Source organism: Apodemus sylvaticus, chromosome 8 (genome assembly GCF_947179515.1).
Source record: "Apodemus sylvaticus chromosome 8, mApoSyl1.1, whole genome shotgun sequence".
NCBI classification, from domain to species: domain Eukaryota; kingdom Metazoa; phylum Chordata; class Mammalia; order Rodentia; family Muridae; genus Apodemus; species Apodemus sylvaticus.
This window is the reverse complement of record NC_067479.1, coordinates 76,340,462-76,357,978: the sequence shown is the minus strand read 5'-3', so window position 1 is coordinate 76,357,978 and position 17,517 is coordinate 76,340,462. Positions and strand designations below refer to the sequence as shown.

The following is a 17,517-nucleotide window of genomic DNA, read 5'->3' as shown; positions in this document are numbered from 1 at the left end:
TGTACTACCTGGATGAGTGTCATAGTAAAACATCTTCTTGTGTACAACTGACATGTTCTTATATAGAATACAAACATATCCGCGATTATTATGTTCTACAAAGCAGGGAGTAAATTTTGAAATGTAAGTAAATTAAATTATTAAAAAAACTTTTCATTATTGTGCCCAGTTTTTTAAATATTGGACATATTTAAATGAACCAAGATAGGTCCCAAATAATAAACTTTAAGGAAAATTCTGGAATTAATGAGAAGTGCTTCTGGGGAAAAATATCTCATAAATATTCCCAGACACTCTCATACATTATGTCCATTTTTGATATAACAATTTTAAATGAATAACAAACATAAATTATCAATGTGAAATTAAGCATAGTAAATAATAGTGGCTTTTATTACTAAAAACAAAGATTACTTATAAAATTATAAATGAAACATCTTAATACAAGTATCTGAAAATAGGAAAAAAGAAAACTACATAAAATTATTTATGATTATTGACTTTCATCTCTGTTAGTATTTAACATAGCAAAAAAATAAATTCTCTTAACAAAAACAGTTCCAAAACCAATCTAAATTAATGTCAAATTATACATTATTAAAATTGTACAAACTCTATTGAAAGTAATGGCATACATATCTTCACATTTGGAGGTGATATCACATTGATTGTGTCTCAACAACTTTCACTGCAAACCAAGCCAAAAAACAAAACAAAACAAAAAACGTATTGTGCTTATTTCATTATATTTATTTTGATTATTTGCAACTCTTTTTCTGGTGCTGAGGATTGGATCAAACTCTGGCCCTTATGTTTACAGAGTGATATATCACTAACATAACAAAAGCTAAATTTAATTGTTGTTTCTCTACTGCCACAGAAAACTCACACAACTTAGAACTCATTTTTTAGAAACAGACTAACATTGGAGGCAAAAGGACATATTCAGAAATAGGATAAGACTTATTCAAGGCTTTTTTTTTCTTTTTTTTCCTTTTTTTATTATATATTTTTATTTTCTATATTCTTTGTTTACATTCCAAATGATTTCCCCTTTCCCAGTTCCCCCCTCCCCATATGTCCCATAAACCTTCTTCTCTCCACCCATTCTCCAAACAACTCTCTCCTTTTTCTCTGTCCTGGTACTCCCCCCCTCCCCCAATGCTAGATCAAGGGCCCTTTTCAGGATCAGGACCTCTCCTTACTTCTTCATGGGAGTCATTTGTTATACTAATTGTGCCTTGGATATTCATCCACTTAACAGAGATTGCATTCCATGTGTATTCTTTTGTGATTGGGTTACCTCACTTAGGGTGATATTTTCCAGATCCAACCATTTGCCTAAAAATTTCATGAATGCATTGTTTTTGATTGCTGAGAAGTATTCCATTGTGTAAATATACCACATTTTCTGTATCCGTTCCTCCATTGAGGGACATCTGGGTTCTTTCCAGCTTCTGGCTATTATAAATAAGTCTGCTATGAACATAATGGAGCATGTGTCTTTATTGCATGCCGGGGAATCCGTTGGGTATATGCCCAGGAGAGGTATAGCAGGGTCCTCCGGAAGTGTCATATCCAGTTTTCTGAGGAACCACCAGAATGATTTCCAAAGGGGTTGTACCATCTTACAACCCCACCAGCAGTGGAGGAGTGTTCCTCTTTCTCCACATCCTCACCAACACCTGCTGTCTCCTGAGTTTTTAACCTTAGCCATTCTGACTGGTGTAAGGTGAAATCTCAGGGTTGTTTTGATTTGCATTTCCCTAATGACTAATGATGTTGAACATTTCTTAAGGTGCTTCTAGGCCATCTGAATTTCTTCAGGTGAAAATCTTTGTTTAGATCTGTACCACATTTTTAATAGGGTTATTTGGTTCCCTGGGGTCTGTCTTGTATATATTGGATATTAGCCCTCTGTCAAATGTAGGGTTGGTGAAGATTTTTTCCCAATTTGTTGGTTGCCATTTTGTCCTTTTGACAGTGTTCTTTGCCTTACAGAAATGAGGTCCCATTTGTCAATTCTTGATCTTAGAGCATAAGCTATTGGAGTTCTGTTCAGGAACTTTTCCCCTGTGCCCATGTCCTCAAGGGTTTTCCCCAGTTTCTTTTCTATTAGTTTCAGTGTGCCTGGTCCTACATGGATTAAAATATTAATTGTGTTTCCCTGCATGAGTCCAAAGAAAAGCTTCAAGATATTTCATCAACAAAGTATATCATTTTTATCCACCTTCTCCCCACAGCCTGGTGATCATGAATAAGTCAGAGGGATCCACAGTGACATATTTTGTCTTATTGGGCTTCCCGGGTTCCTGGAAGATTCAAATCACACTTTTCTCACTGATTCTGCTGGTCTACATGATAACTTTGACTGGGAATATGGCCATCATCTGTGCAGTGAGGTGGAACCAACAACTCCACACCCCTATGTATATGTTCCTGGCCAACTTCTCCTTCCTAGAAATCTGGTATGTGACCTGCACAGTCCCCAACATGCTGGCCAACTTTCTTTCCAAAACTAAGACCATGTCCTTCTCTGGGTGCTTTACTCAGTTCTACTTCTTCTTCTCCCTGGGCACAACTGAGTGTTTCTTCCTCTGTGCCATGGCTTATGATCGGTACCTAGCCATCTGCTACCCACTGCACTATCCTGCCATCATGACTAGGCAATTCAGCAGTGTTCTGGTGTCCCTCTGTTGGATCATTGGTTTCTCTGGACATTTGATCCCCATTTTCTTCATTTCCCAATTGTCTTTCTGTGGCCCCAATATCATTGATCATTTTCTCTGTGATGTGGACCCACTAATGGCTCTGTCCTGTACCCCTACACCCATCATAAGACATGTGTTCTATTCTATAAGTACTCTTTTCATTGTCCTCACCTGTTTGTACATCCTTGGATCCTATGCCCTGGTGCTCAGAGCTGTTCTTCAGGTTCCTTCTTCAGATGGACGACAAAAGGCCTTCTCAACCTGTGGATCTCACCTACTGGTAGTGTCTCTGTTCTATGGGACCATAATGGTGATGTATGTGACTCCCAAGTCTAGCAACTCTGTTGCTATGCATAAAATTATCACACTGATATACTCTGTGGTGACACCAGCTTTAAATCCTTTCATTTATAGCCTGCGTAACAAGGACATGAAATATGCCCTCCATAATGTTTTCTTTGGAAAGAGGATTATGCAAAACTAATAAATGGGGTTTTATTACCCAATTATGAGACACTAAAAATTTTCAAGAGCACCTTCAAAGATGTGACATATACTCACACAGACAAAAACACATATGCTTAAAAAGAATTTTTTTTTTGTCTAGGGTTTGTTTGGGTTTTTTTTTTTTTTCAATCTAGGGAAGGCATACTAGTGTGTGGCTTTAATCTTAGTGGTTGAGAACAAAAGTAAGTACATCTATGTAAATTCAATATCAGACAGGGATAGATAGGGAAACCCTGTCTCAAAAGAACAACAAAAATGTCTAAGATGGAAAGATATCTCACCAGGTGTGGATGAAGCCATCTTGAGTCTAGAAGTTAATCAATGTATGCTACAAATGGTAGAGTCAGAGAGGTGACTCAAATACTTTGGGAGAGCTCAAAAGATTGTGAGTGAATGCCATATATTAGATACTGAGTTATTTACACTTTCAGAGTTTGTTTTTGCTCTGTTCAGATTGTAACTATGCCATGGTTTGACTTCTTGATGTAAAAAAGTATTAACTTATATTTTTGTTTTTCAGAAGCAGACAATTGGGAAGCTATTTTTCTTAATTTTTAGGTTTTAAAAAAAACTTTGGATTTTTAAAGAGCCTGAATCTTAAAGTATTTCAATTTTGGAAAGGCTATGGAACTTTTAAAGTTTATAAAATGTTTTATAGTGTGATGTTCATGTTAATTGTGATTTTTGTGGATGAATAAGAAAGAAAAAGGTATGACTTAACAGTGATATGTTTGTTGTTCAATTGACAATGGATCATTTTAACTAGATAGTTTTTGGTCAACTAGACACAAGCTAGAATCATCTGAAAGAAGGAAACCTCAATCGAGAAATTGCTTCTATAAGATTTAACATGTTTTTCATAATTAGTGATTGATGAGAGTCCAACCCACTGCAGGTGGTGCTATCCCTGGGCTGGTAGTTCTGCGTTCTATAAGAAAACAGTTTATACTTGCTCAAACCATTTGAGCAAGCTGTGATGAACATGCCAATAAGCAGCACTCCTCCATGGCCTCTGTATCAGCTCCTGCCTCCAGGTTCCTGCCCAGCTTGAGTTACTGCCCTGACTTCCTTCAGTGATGAAATATGATGTGCAAGTGTAAGTCAAATAATCTCTTTCTTCCCCAAATTGCTTCTGGTCATGGTATTTCATCAGCAACAGTAACCTTAACTCAGACAAGCATCATTCACAGACTCATTAATAGGCTGTGAGTATAACTTCGCATGTATTATTAGTTCATCATCGTAGCCAGCAGTAGATAAAAGGAACTCAGAATAAGAAGGAAACCGTAAATAAGAATACCTTTAGTGAAAGATGTTGAGTGTGTGATTTCCCTAATGAAAGAAGAGTCCATACAAAGATACAATATGGTGATATGAATGAGACTGTCCCCTAGGCTCAGATGTTTCAACACTGCTCTCCATAGTTTGAGGAATGGATGTATGTTCCGTGATTCATAAACTGTGAATGAGGAGAGGGTTATTGGCTCTTAGAGCAAAGCAAGAAGTAATCAGCCACGTTTTCACAACATATAAAGCACCCATATTTACACTCCATGAAAAGTAACCCATTTGACCAACTTGAAAGGGATTCTACCCAGAAGTATTACTTGGAGAAATAAAGCAATCAATTGCAAAAATAGTCTATGCAGACTCATCAGAGAAGAACAATAAAAGAAGCAAGTAGTGGCCAACCAAGAAAGCACTGTCCCTGTCTAAAGAGCCCACCTAAGTATGTGGAGATTAGGAGGGGTCTGTATGTATTTGTGCATGTGTGTATGTGTTTCTGTGCATGGGTGTGTATGTATACATGTTTTTGAGTGTGCATACCATTGTGTGTTAAGAAAAAATTAACATGCAGAAATTACTAATCTTATAAGGCAACAGCACCTTATGACATCGCTATTCTAGCCTAGGAAATATCTTTCTGCCTTCCTTACCACCTTCATCCTAGAATAACCAGGGACAGCATAATAAAGTAGGGTCAGACAGGAAGTAGGAAGATCTTAAGACAGATTCAAGCATCAGAACAAGTTACAATTTAAATCTAAACAGGAAATTTCTAGCTCTAGATTGTACTAAGCTTTCTAATTTTTAGGTAAGAAAAGTGTGTATTAACAGTAAACAAAGTGATTAAAAGTTTACATAATAGCCATGATATTAACCATGGGTAGAGATTTGGATAGAGCAAGGTGGGGGAAAAGATATATAAGTTAGCCATTTATATATCTTCTTGTTTTAAGTATATTTGAAGGCTTTGTATTCTTCTTGATCACATTATCTCCTAACTACTGAGTTGTGATTGTTACTTACATTGTTTATATACTGCTAGGAACATAGTTGAACAAGTATGTCTGTGCCATGGTGGGACATATTTTGGGTATATGCCCAGGAGTGATATACTTGGGTCTTGAGGTAGAGCTATTCCCAGTTTTCTGAAAACCTGATAAATTGATTCCCAAAGTGTTTAAACAAGTTCAAAATCCCAACAGCATTTGCACCAGAGTGCCAGGTGCACATCCTTCTATGCACAGCCTGCCAGGAGATAATGATCTCCCAGCATCACTTTTACTTCTGAGCACAGAGGTGAAATTTCCACCTTCTCTCTAGAGGGGAACAGCTAAGAGTTCACAGGGCGTATGATCAGTAAAGCAGCTGGGACAGAAATCTTCTGGACCCCATTTCCACCATGGAGCCAGGAGGCTTCATAGCTTTCTGTGCAAGGCCTGTCAGGAGAGGGTGATCTCCCAGCAGTGCCTCCACTTCTGAGTGTGGAGGTGAGATCTCCATCTTCTCTCTGGAGGGGAACAACTAAGAGCACACAAGGTGGACAATCAATGGAGCAACTGGGACAGGAGACTTCCGGTCACTATTTGCACCAGGGAGCTAGGTGGCTCCACAGCCTTCTGTGCACAGTCCACCAGGAAAGAGTGATCTCCCAGTAGTGCCTCCACTTCAGAGCCTGGAGGTGAGATCTCTACCTTCTCTCCAATATCTCTCTCTGGAGAAGAACAGCTAGGGGCACGCAGGGCATGCAATCAGTGGAGAAACTGGCACAGGAGCCAATTACCCCAGGGAGCCAGGCAGAGCTACAGCCTTCTGTGCACAGACCCTGGCAGAAGTATGGACACAGGCTTACAAGCCCACAGGAAGGACAAGCTTCAGCCAGAGACAGCAAGACCAACTAACAAGAGAAATAACCAGATGGTGAAAGGCAAGCACAAGAACCCTACAAACAGAAGCCAAGGCTATAGGGCAACATGGGAACCCAGTTCTCCCACCACAGCAAGATACTCAAACACAACAGAAAAGCAAGAGTTGGATTTAAAATCACATCTCATGATGCTGATACAGGACTTCAAGGAGGACATAAATAACTTCCTTAAGGAAATATAGGAGAACATGGGTCAACAGGTAAAAGCTCTTAAAGTATAAATACAAAAATCCCTTAAAGAAATACAGGAGAATATGGGTCAACAGGTAGAAGCCCTTAAAGAGGAAACACAAAAACCCTTTAAAAAATTACAGGAATGGGCAGTGGTAGCGCATGCCTTTAATCCCAGCACTCGGGAGGCAGAAGCAGGCAGATTTCTGAGTTCAAGACCAGCCTGGTCTACAGAGTGAGTTTCATGACAATCAGAACTATACAGAGAAACCCTGCCTCAAAAAACCAAAAAAAAAAAAAAAAGAAAGAAAGAAAGAAAGAAAGAAAGAAAGAAAGAAAGAAAGAAAGAAAGAAAGAAAGAAAGAAAGAAAGAAAGAAAGAAAGAGAAAAAAGAAAGAAAGAAAAAAAAGAAAAAGAAAAAGAAAAAAGAATTACAGGAAAACAAAAACAAGCAAGTGAAGGAACTGAACAAAACCATCCAGGAAATAAAAATGGAAATAGAAACAATAAAGAAATCACAAAGGGAGACAACTTTAGAGATAGAAAGCCTTGAAAAGAAATTGGGAGACATAGATGCAAGCAACGAAAACAAAATACAGGAGAGAGAAGAAAGAATCCCAGGTGCTAAAGACAGCATTAGGGCTGGGCAGATATCAAGCCTGTAAGTTATTTTGTCTACTTCCCTGTCACTAATCCTGAGATACGACTTGCCATGTTCTGCCTGGGCTGCTCTTACACTGATTGGCCAGCCCTCAAAGGCCAATTCTCACAGTACCTTACTCCATGGTATCTCCCTCTCTTTTCACTCTCCTTTTTTCCCTCTTGTGGTCTCTGCTTCAGACCCCAAGCCCAGGAACCAAAGCCCCACCTACGTCTCTTCTGCCTGCCTATAGGCTGTAGGTACCTTTATTGATCAATCAAGGATATATTAGGGGCAAGGTTCCATAGTATCACTTGAAGTACATGAGGATCTCTTCATCCCTGGGGACAACCAGAACTTGGGGGCCAAGAGTAGGCATTACAATACATAACAACAGACCAAACTTCAACTTGACTATATTAGAGTTAGAGTTAAATGATTGGCTAGCCTAGCCTAAGAAGTCTAAGTGATGAGAGAGATCTATGCTACCATGGAACTAGCAGAAATATTTTCTTGGTGAAATTTAAAAAAAAAAAAAAAAAAAAAAAAAGAATCTCAGGTGCTGAAAATAACATAGAAAACACTGACACAACAGTCAAAGAAAATGAAAAATGCAAAAAGCTTGTAACCCAAAACATCCAGAAGATCCAGGACACAATGAGAACACCAAACCTAAGTATTATAGGTATAGAAGAGAACAAAGGGCCAGTAACTATATTCAACAAAACTATAGAAGAAAACTTCCCTAACCTAAAGAAAGATACCCACGAACATACAAGAAGCCTACAGAACTCCAAACAGATTGGACCAGAGCAGAAATTCCTCCCAGCACATAATAATCAAAACACCAAATGCACTAAACAAAGAAAGAATATTAAAAGCAGTAAGAGAAAAAGGTTAAGTAACATATAAAGGCAGACCTATGAGAATTACACCAGACTTCTCACCAGAGACTATGAAAGCTAGATGATCCTGGGCAGATGTCACACAGACCCTAAGAGAACACAAATGCCAGCCCAGACTACTATACCCAGCAAAACTTCCAATCATCATAGATGGAGAAACCCAGATATTCCATGATAAAACCAAATTTATACAATATCTTCCCACAAATCCAGCCCTACAAAGGATAATAGATGAAAACACCAACACAAGGAGGGAAACTACACCCTAGAAAAAGCAAGAAAGCAATCTTCTTCCAACAAACCTAAAAGTAACCACACAAACATAAAAATAACATCAAAAATAGCAGGAAGCAACAATAACTATTCCTTAATATCTCTTAACATCAATGGACTCAATTCCCCAATAAAAAAAAGACATAGACTAACAAAATATTTCTCATGTAAATCTTCAATTTTATCAGAAAATGTTTATAATTCCTCTTTCAATTAATTTAGTAATGTTTTTATGTCTACCATTTTATCTGTATTATTTTCCATGATAATCTTCAAATTTTTTATTGAATATCATCTTCATTTACATTGCCCATGGTAAAACATTTCCCAATTTCCCCCCTTCCCAGAAATCCCCAATACCTCCCTCCTCCCATCCCCTGTTCCACATATATGGCCCGCCACCCGACCCATTCCCACCACCCCCACCTCGATTTCCCTTTGTTGGGGCATTTATTGAGCCTTTACCTGATCAAGGACCACTCCTTCCACTGATGCGAAACAAGGCATTCCTCTGTCACATTTTTGGCTGGAACCTTGTGTATCCCTTGGTTGATGATTTAGTCCCTGCAAGTCCTGGGGCATCTGGGTGGCCAAAATCATTGTTCTTCCCATAGGATTATAATCTCCTTCAGCTCCTCCACTGGGGAACCCACGCCCAGTCCAATGGTTGGCTGCTAGCATCTGCCTCTATATTTGTAAGGCTCTGGCAGGGCCCCTCCAGAGACAGCCATGGCATGCTCCTTTTGGTATACACTTCATGTTGACCATAGTAGTGTCCGGGTTTGGTGACTGTTTATAGCGTGAATCCCCGGGTAGGGCAGTTTCTGGGTGGCCTTTACTTCAGTCTTTGCTCCACACATTGTCTCCCTTATTGCTCCTGTGAGTATTTTGTTCCCTTTCTCAGAAGCACCAAAGCACCCTCACTTAAGTCCTCCTTCTTGAGCTTCCTGTGCTAGGTGAATTGTAACTTGTTTATTTTGAGCTTTTGAGCTAACATCCGCTTATTAGTGAGTGCATACCATGTGCATTCCTTTGTGATTGGGTTACCTCACTCAGGATGACACTTTCTAGTTCCATCCATTTGCCTAAAAATCTCACGAATTCACTGTTTTTAATAGCTGACTAGTACTCCATTGTGTATATATACCACAGTTTCTGTATCCATTCCTCTGTTGAGGGACATTTGGGTTCTTTCCAGCTTCTGGCTATTATAAATAAGGCAGCTATGAACATAGTGGAGCATGTGTCCTTATTACATGTAGGAGATATTCTGGGTTTATGCCAAGGAGTTGTATAGCAGGGTCCACTGGTAGTACTATGTCTAATTTTCGGAGGAATCACCAAACTGATTTCCAGAGTGGTTTTACCAGCTTGCAATCCCACCAACAGTGGAGAAGTGTTCTTTTTTCCCCACATCCTCTCCAACATCTGCTGTCCCCTGAGTTTATCATCTTAGCCATTCTCACTGGTGTGAGGTGGAATCTCAGCATTGTTTTGATTTTCATTTCCCTGATAACTAAGAATGCTGAACATTTCTTTAGGTGCTTTAGAGCCATTCGAGTTCCCTCAGTTGAGAATTCCCTGTTTAGCTCTGTACCCCATTTTTAATAGAGTTATTTGACCCTCTGAATACAAACTTCTTGAGTTCTTTGTATACATTGGAAATTAGCCCTCTATCAGATGTAGGGTTAGTAAAGATCTTTTCCCAATTTGTTGGTTGTCATTTTGTCCTATTGACTGTGTCCTTTGCCTTACAGAAGCTTTGCAGTTTTGTGAGGTCCCATTTGTCGATTAGGGCATAAGCCATTGGTGTTCTGTTCAGAAACTTTTCCCCTGTGCCCATGTGTTCAAGATTCTTCCCCACTTTCTTCTCTATAAGCTTCAGTGTGTCTGGTTTTATGTGTAGATCCTTGATCCACTTGGACTTGAGCTTTGTACAAAGAGATAAGAATGGGTCGATTTGCATTTTTCTGCAGGCAGACCTCCAGGTGGTCCAGCAGAATTTGTAAAAATGCTGTCTTTTTTCCACTGGATATTTTTAGCTACATTGACAAATATCAAGTGACCATAGGTGTGTGGGTTCTTTTCTGGGTCTTCAGTTCTATTCCACTGATTTTCTTGCCTGTCTGCATACCAGTACCAAACAGTTTTTATCACTATTACTCTGTAGTAGAGCTTGAGGACAGGGATGGCAATTCCCCCAGAATATATTTTGTTGTGGAGAATAGTTTTTGCTATCCTGGGTTTTTTGTTATTCCAGATGAATTTGAGAATTGCTCTTTCTATATCTATGAAGAATTGAGTTGTGATTTTGATGGGGATTGCATTCAATCTGTAGATTGCTTTTGGCAAGATGGCCATTTTTACTATATTGATCCTGCCAATCCATGAACATGGGAGATCTTTCCATTTTCTGAGACCTTCTTCGATTTCTTTCTTCAGAGGCTTGAAGTTCTTGTCATACAGACCTTTACTTGCTTCGTTAGGGTCATACCAAGTTATGAAATATTATTTGGGACTACTGTGAAGGGTGTCATTTCCCTAATTTCTTTCTCATCTTGTTTCTCTTCCTTTAGGTAGAGGAAGGCTGCTGATTTGTTTGAGTTAATTTTATATCCAGCCACTTTGCTGGAGTTGTTTATCAGCTTTAGGAGTTCTCTGGTGGAAGTTTTGAGGTTGCTTAAATATAGTACCATATAGTGATATTTTGAATTCTTCCTTTCCAATTTGTATACCTTTGAACACCTTTTGTTGTCTGATTGCTCTGGCTAGGACTTCAGGTCCTATATTGAATAGATAGGGAGAGAATCGGCAGCCTTGGTGGTTCCCGATTTTAGTGGGATTGCTTCAAGTTTCTCTCTATTTAACTTGATGTTGGCTACCAGTTTGCCAACTATGTTTAGGTATGGGCCTTGGATTCCTGATGTCTCCAAGACTTTTATCATGAAAGGATGCTGGATTATGTCAAAAGCCTTTTCAGCATCTAATAAAATAACCATATGGTTTTTTTCCTTTAGGAAACTGAAGTAAATCATCCCTGCAGCCCTAGGATGAAGCCTACCTGATCGTGGTGAATTATAGTTTTGATGCAGTCTTGGATTCAGTCAGCCAGGATTTTGTTCAGTATTTTTGCATCAATGTTCATGAGGGAGATTGGTCTGAAGTTCTCCTTCCTTGTTTGGTCTTTGTTTGGTTTAGGTAGAAGCATTATTGTGGCTTCATAAAACAAGTTGGGTAGCGTTCCTTGAGTTTTTATTTCATGGAATAGTTTGAAAAGTATCGGTATTAGCTCTTCTTTGAAGATATGATTGAATTCCCTGCTAAACCCGTGTGGTCCTGGGCTTGTTTTTGATGGGAGACTATTAACGACTGCTTCTATTTCCTCAGGACCATTGGGACTATTTATATGGTTTATTTGATCCTGTTTTAATGTTGGCACGTGGTATGTATCTAGAAAGTTGTCCATTTTATCCAGGTTTTCAAACTTTGTTGAGTATAAACTCTTGTAGTAGAATCTGATGATTTTTTGAATTTCCACAGTTTCTGTTGTTATGTCTCCCTTTTCATTTCTGATTTTATTAATTTGGATACTGTCTCTGAGTCCTCTGCTTAGTCTGGCTAATGGTCTATCTTGCTGATTTTTTTCAAAGAACCAGTTCCTTTTGTTGATTCTTTGTATAGTTCTTTTTGTTTCTGTTTGGTTGATTTCAGCCCTGAGTTTGATTATTTCCTGCTGTCTACTCCTCTGGGGTGTATTTGCTTCTTTTTGTTCTAGAGCTTTCAAGTGTGCTGTCGAGCTGTTAGTGTAAGCTCCCTCCATTCTCTTTTTGGAGGCATTCAGAGCTATGAGTTTTCCTCTTAGCACTGCTTTCATTGTGTCCCATAAATTGTGGTATTATGTGTCTTCATTTTCACTAAATTCTAAAAAGTCTTTAATTTCTTTCTTTATTTCTTCCTTGACCAAGCTGTCATTGAGAAGAGCATTGTTCAAAGTTCATGTGTATGTGTGTTTTCCATTGCTTTTGTTTGAGCTTAAGACCAGCCTTATGCCATGGTAATCTGATAAGGTACATGGAATAATTTCAATATTTCTATATCTATTGAGGCCTGTTTTGTGACCAATTATATGGTGAATTTTGGAGAAGGTGCTATGAGCTGTTGAGAAGGTATATTCTTTTGCTTTAGGGTGGAATGTTCTATATCTGATAGATCCATTTGGTCCATAACTTCAGTTAGTTTCACTGTATCTCTGTTTAGATTCTGATTCCATGATTTGTCCATTTTTGACAGTGGGGTGTTGAAGTCTCCCACTATTATTGTGTGGTGTGCAATGTGTAATTTGAGCTTTGTTAAAGTTTCTTTTATGAATGTGGGTGCCCTTGCGTTCGGAGCATAAATGTTCAGAATTGAGAGTTCATCTCAGTAGACTTTTCCTTTGACCAGTATGAAGTGTCCCTCCTTATCTTTTTTGACAACTTTTGGTTGAAAGTCAATTTTATCCTATATAAGAATAGCCACTCCAACTTGTTTATTGGGACCATTTGCTTGGAAAATCGTTTTCCAACCTTTGACTCTTAAATAGTGACTGTCTTTGTCACTGAGGTGGGTTTCTTGTGTGCAGAAAAATATTGGGTCCTGTTTATGTATCCAGTGTGTTAGTTTATGTTTTTTTATAGGGGAAATCATACCATTGATATTAAGAGATATTAAAGAAAAGCGATTGTTGCTTACTGTTATCTTCTTAGTTAAAAGTGAAATTCTGGTTATGTAGTTATCTTCTATTTAGTTTGTTGAAAAATTACCTTATTGATTTTTCTGCAGTGTGGTTTCCTGCCTTGTGTTGGTATTTTCCACCCATTATCCTTTGCAGAGCTGGATTTGTGGAAAGATATTGTGTAAATTTGCTTTTGTCATGGAATGTATTGTTTTCTCCGTCTATGGTAATTGAAAGTTTTGCGGGGAGTATTCGTGCACCATTGGCACCAGGGAGCTGGGAGACTCCACAGCCTTCTGTGCACAACCCATCAGAAGAGAGTGATCTCCCAGCAGTGCTTTCACTTCTGAACTCAGAGGTAAGATCTTCACCTTCTCTCTGGAGGGGATCAGCTAGGAACACACAGGGCTTAAGATCAGTGGAGCAGCTAGTACAGAAGTCTTCCTGCCTCCATTTGCACCAGGGAGCCAGGAAACTCCACAGCCTTCTGTGCATAGCCCACCAGGAGAAAGAGATCTCCCAGCAGTGCTTTCACTTTTGAGTTCAAAGGAGTAAGGGCACAGGCTTACAGGCCCTCAGGAGGAATAAACTCCAGCCAGAGATAAGAATACCAACTACCACCAGATGGAGAAAGGCAAACACAAGAACCCTACAAACAGAAACCAAGGCCACATGGTAACATCAGAACCCAGTTCTCCCAACACAGCAAGTCCCAGATACCCCCAACACACCAGAAAGGCAAGAGTTCAATTTAAAACCGTATCTCATGATGTTGATAGAGGGCTTCAAGAAAGACTTAAATAACTCCCTTAAAGAAATACAGGAAAACATTGCACAACAGGTAAAAGCCCTTAAAGAAGAAACACAAAAATCCCTTTAAAAAATTACAGGAAAAAAAGAATCCCCGCGGCCATATTCGCTCCCGGCTAGGACAGAAGAGCTTCACTAGGTACTGTATCACCCTGAGCTTTAGATCTCTGGGGGTGCAAACTACTAGTGGTCTGCCTGGGCTCAGGAACTGAGCACATAGGAGCTTCATCTGCCAGATCTCCCTCTGCTGGTCTCCAGGTGTGGGGCCTCTGTCTTGCCTGGAGACCAGCACAGGGAGAGAAGCCCCGAGGCCATATTCACTGCCTGCCAGAGCAGAAGAGCTTCATTAGGTACTGTATTACCCTGAGCTTTAGATCCTGGGGGTGCAAGCCACCAGGGGTCTGCCTGCACTCAGGAACTGAGCAAATAGGTGGATCATCGCCAAGCATGGGGCCTGTGTCCTGCCTGGAGACCAGCAGAAAGAGAGAATCCCTGCGGCCATATTCTCTTCCTGCTGGAGCAGAAGAGCGTCACTAGGTACTGTATCACCCCGAGCTTTAAATCTCTGGGGGTGCAAACAGTCAGAGGTCTGCCTGCGCCCAGGACCTGAGCACACAGGTGGTTCATCTCCCAGCTGGTAGGTCGCGGGCCTGTGTCCTTTGCAGAGAACAGCAGAGGGAGCAACTCCCATGGCCATCTTTGTGGCCTGCCAGGGCAGAAAAACATCACTAGGTACTGTATTATCCTGAGCTTAAGATCTCTGGGGGTGCAAATCTCCAGGGGTCTGCCTGCACTCAGGACCTGAGAACATAGGCAGTTTATCTGCAAGCCAGTCGGTCGTGGGGCCTGTATCCTACGGGAGAATCAACAGAGGGAGTGACCCCCCACTCACCATCTTTGCTCCATAACAGAGCAGTCTGAGAACACCTGGTTCACCTTGACAACCCAAGCATAACATTTCCTGAGGCAAGACCGAGCAGGGCTCCAAAGGCACAAAAGAGGAAGGCAGCATATCAGTAATCTGTGCCAGAGGAAACCCAGTAATCCAGTGTCTCCGAAATAGCCCTAAAGGTCCACAATAGGTTGTGGCACCAGCCAGTGACAATAAGACCATCTAACACCAGTGAGAACTAGATGACTAAAGGCAAGCATAGGAACGTTGCTAACAGAAACCAAGGCATTATGGCAGCATCTGAACCCAATTCTCCAACAATAGCAAGTCCTGGATACCCCAACACACCTGAAAAACAAGAGTTGGATTTAAAAGCACTGGTAAGGATGCTGTTAGAGGAACACATGAAGGACATAAATAAAACTCTTAAAGAAATTCAGGAGAAAAGTGATCAAAAGCTAGAAGCCCTTACAAGAGAAACACAAAAATCACTTAAAGAAATTCAGAACAATATGGGTCAAAAGTTTGTAGCCAATAAGGAGGAAATGCAAAATTCACTTAAAAAAAAATACAGGAGAACTTTGATCAACAGGCAGAAGTCATGAACGAGGAAACACAAAAATCTCTCAAAGTATTACAGGAAAACACAAAAAAGCAAATGACTGAACTGAGCAAAAACTTCCAGGATCTGAAAACAGAAGTAGAAACAACTAAGAAAGCACAAAGGGAGACATCTTTGGAGATAGAAAACCTTGGGAAGAAATCAGGGACCATAGATGCAAATATCAACAACAGAATACAAGAGATAGAAGAAAGAATCTCAGATGCCGAAGATACCATAGAAACCATGGACTCAACAGTCAAAGAAAATGCAAAATGCAAAAAAGCTTGTAACCCAAAACATCCAGGAAATCCAGGACACAATGAGAAAGCCAAATGTAAGGATTATAGGCATTGATGAAAGTGAAGATTTACAACTTAAAGGGCCAGCAAATATCTTCAACAAAATTATGGAAGAAAGCTTCCCTAACCTAAAGAGAGAGATGCCCATGAATATACAAGAAGCCTACAGAACTCCAAACAGACTGGACCAGAACAGAACTACCTCCCGTCACATAATAATCAAAACCCCAAATGTACTGAACAAAGAGAGAATACTTAAGGCAGTAAGAGAAAAAGGGCAAGTAACATATAAAGGAAGACCTATCAGAATCACACCAGATTTCTCACCAGAGACCATGAAAGCTAGAAGATCCTGGGAAGAGCTCATGCAGACTCTAAGAGAAAACAAATGCCAGCCAAGACTACTATACCCAGTGAAACTCTCAATCACTATAGATGGAGAAACCAAGATATTCCATGACAAAACCAAATTTACACAATATCTTTCCACAAACCCAGCCCTACAAAGGATAATAGGGGGAAAACACCATTACAACGAGGGAGACTATACCCTGGAAAAAGCAGGATATTACGCTTCTTTCATCAAACCCAAAAGAAGATAGCTACACTAGTATAAAATTAACATCAAAAATGATGGAAAGCAATAACCACTACTCCTTAATATCTCTTAACATCAATGGACTCAATTCCCCAATAAAAAGACATAGACTAACAGACTGGTTACGTAAACAGGACCATACATTTTGCTGCATACAGGAAACACACCTCAGTGTCAAAGACAAAAACTACCTTAGTGTAAAAGGCTGGAAGACAATTCTACAAGCAAATGATCTCAGGAAACAAGCCAGAGTTGCCATTCTAATATCAGATAAAATTGGCTTTCAACCTAATGTCAAAAAGAGACAGGGAAGGTCACTTCTTGCTGGTCAAAGGAAAAAATCCAACAAGAAGAACTCTCAATCCTGAACATCTATGCTCCAAATACAAGGGTGCCCTCATTCATAAAAGAAACTTTACTAAAGCTCAAAGTACACATTGCAGCTAACACAATAATTGTGGGTGACTTCAACACTCCACTCTCATCAATGGACCGATCAGGAAAACAGAAACTAAACAGGAAGACAGTGAACCTAATTGAAGCTTTGGACCAATTGGATTTAGCAGATATATAGAGAACTTTTTATCCCAAAGCAAAAGATTATACCTTTTTCTCAGCACCTCATGGTACCTTCTCCAAAATCGACCATATAGTTGGTCACAAGACAGACCTCAACAAATATAAGAAGATTGAAATAATCCCATGCCTCCTATCAGATCACTATGGAGTAAAAGTGGTATTTAATAACAATAAAAACAACAGAAAGCCCACAAATACATGGAAACTGAACAATACTCTACTCAATGATACCTTGGTAAAGGAAGAAATAAAGAAAGAAATCAAAGATTTTTTAGAATTTAACGAAATTGAAGGAACATCATACACAAATCTATGGGACACAATGAAAGCAGTGCTAAGAGGAAAATTCATAGCTTTGAGTGCCTCCAAAAAGAAATTCGAGAGAGCATACACTAGAAGATTAATGGAACAACTGAAAGCCCTAGAATAAAAAGAAGCTAATTTACCCAGGAAGAGGAGAAGACAGGAAATCATCAAACTCAGAGCTGAAATCAATCAAGTAGAAACAAAGAGAACCATACAAAGAATCAACAAAACCAGGAGCTGGTTTGAAAAAATCAACAAGTTAGATAAACCCTTAGCCAGACTAACCAAAGGGCACAG

General features: G+C 39.5%; 1 protein-coding gene across 1 annotated transcript; it reads left to right on the top strand.

Moving 5' to 3' along the window:
- The first annotated feature begins 2,253 nt into the window (after positions 1-2,253).
- On the top strand, positions 2,254-3,195 carry LOC127690965 (olfactory receptor 11H7-like). Its single transcript, XM_052190535.1, has one exon. It carries the CDS (start codon positions 2,254-2,256, stop codon positions 3,193-3,195), a length of 942 nt encoding a protein of 313 aa, XP_052046495.1.
- The last annotated feature ends 14,322 nt before the right edge of the window (positions 3,196-17,517 follow it).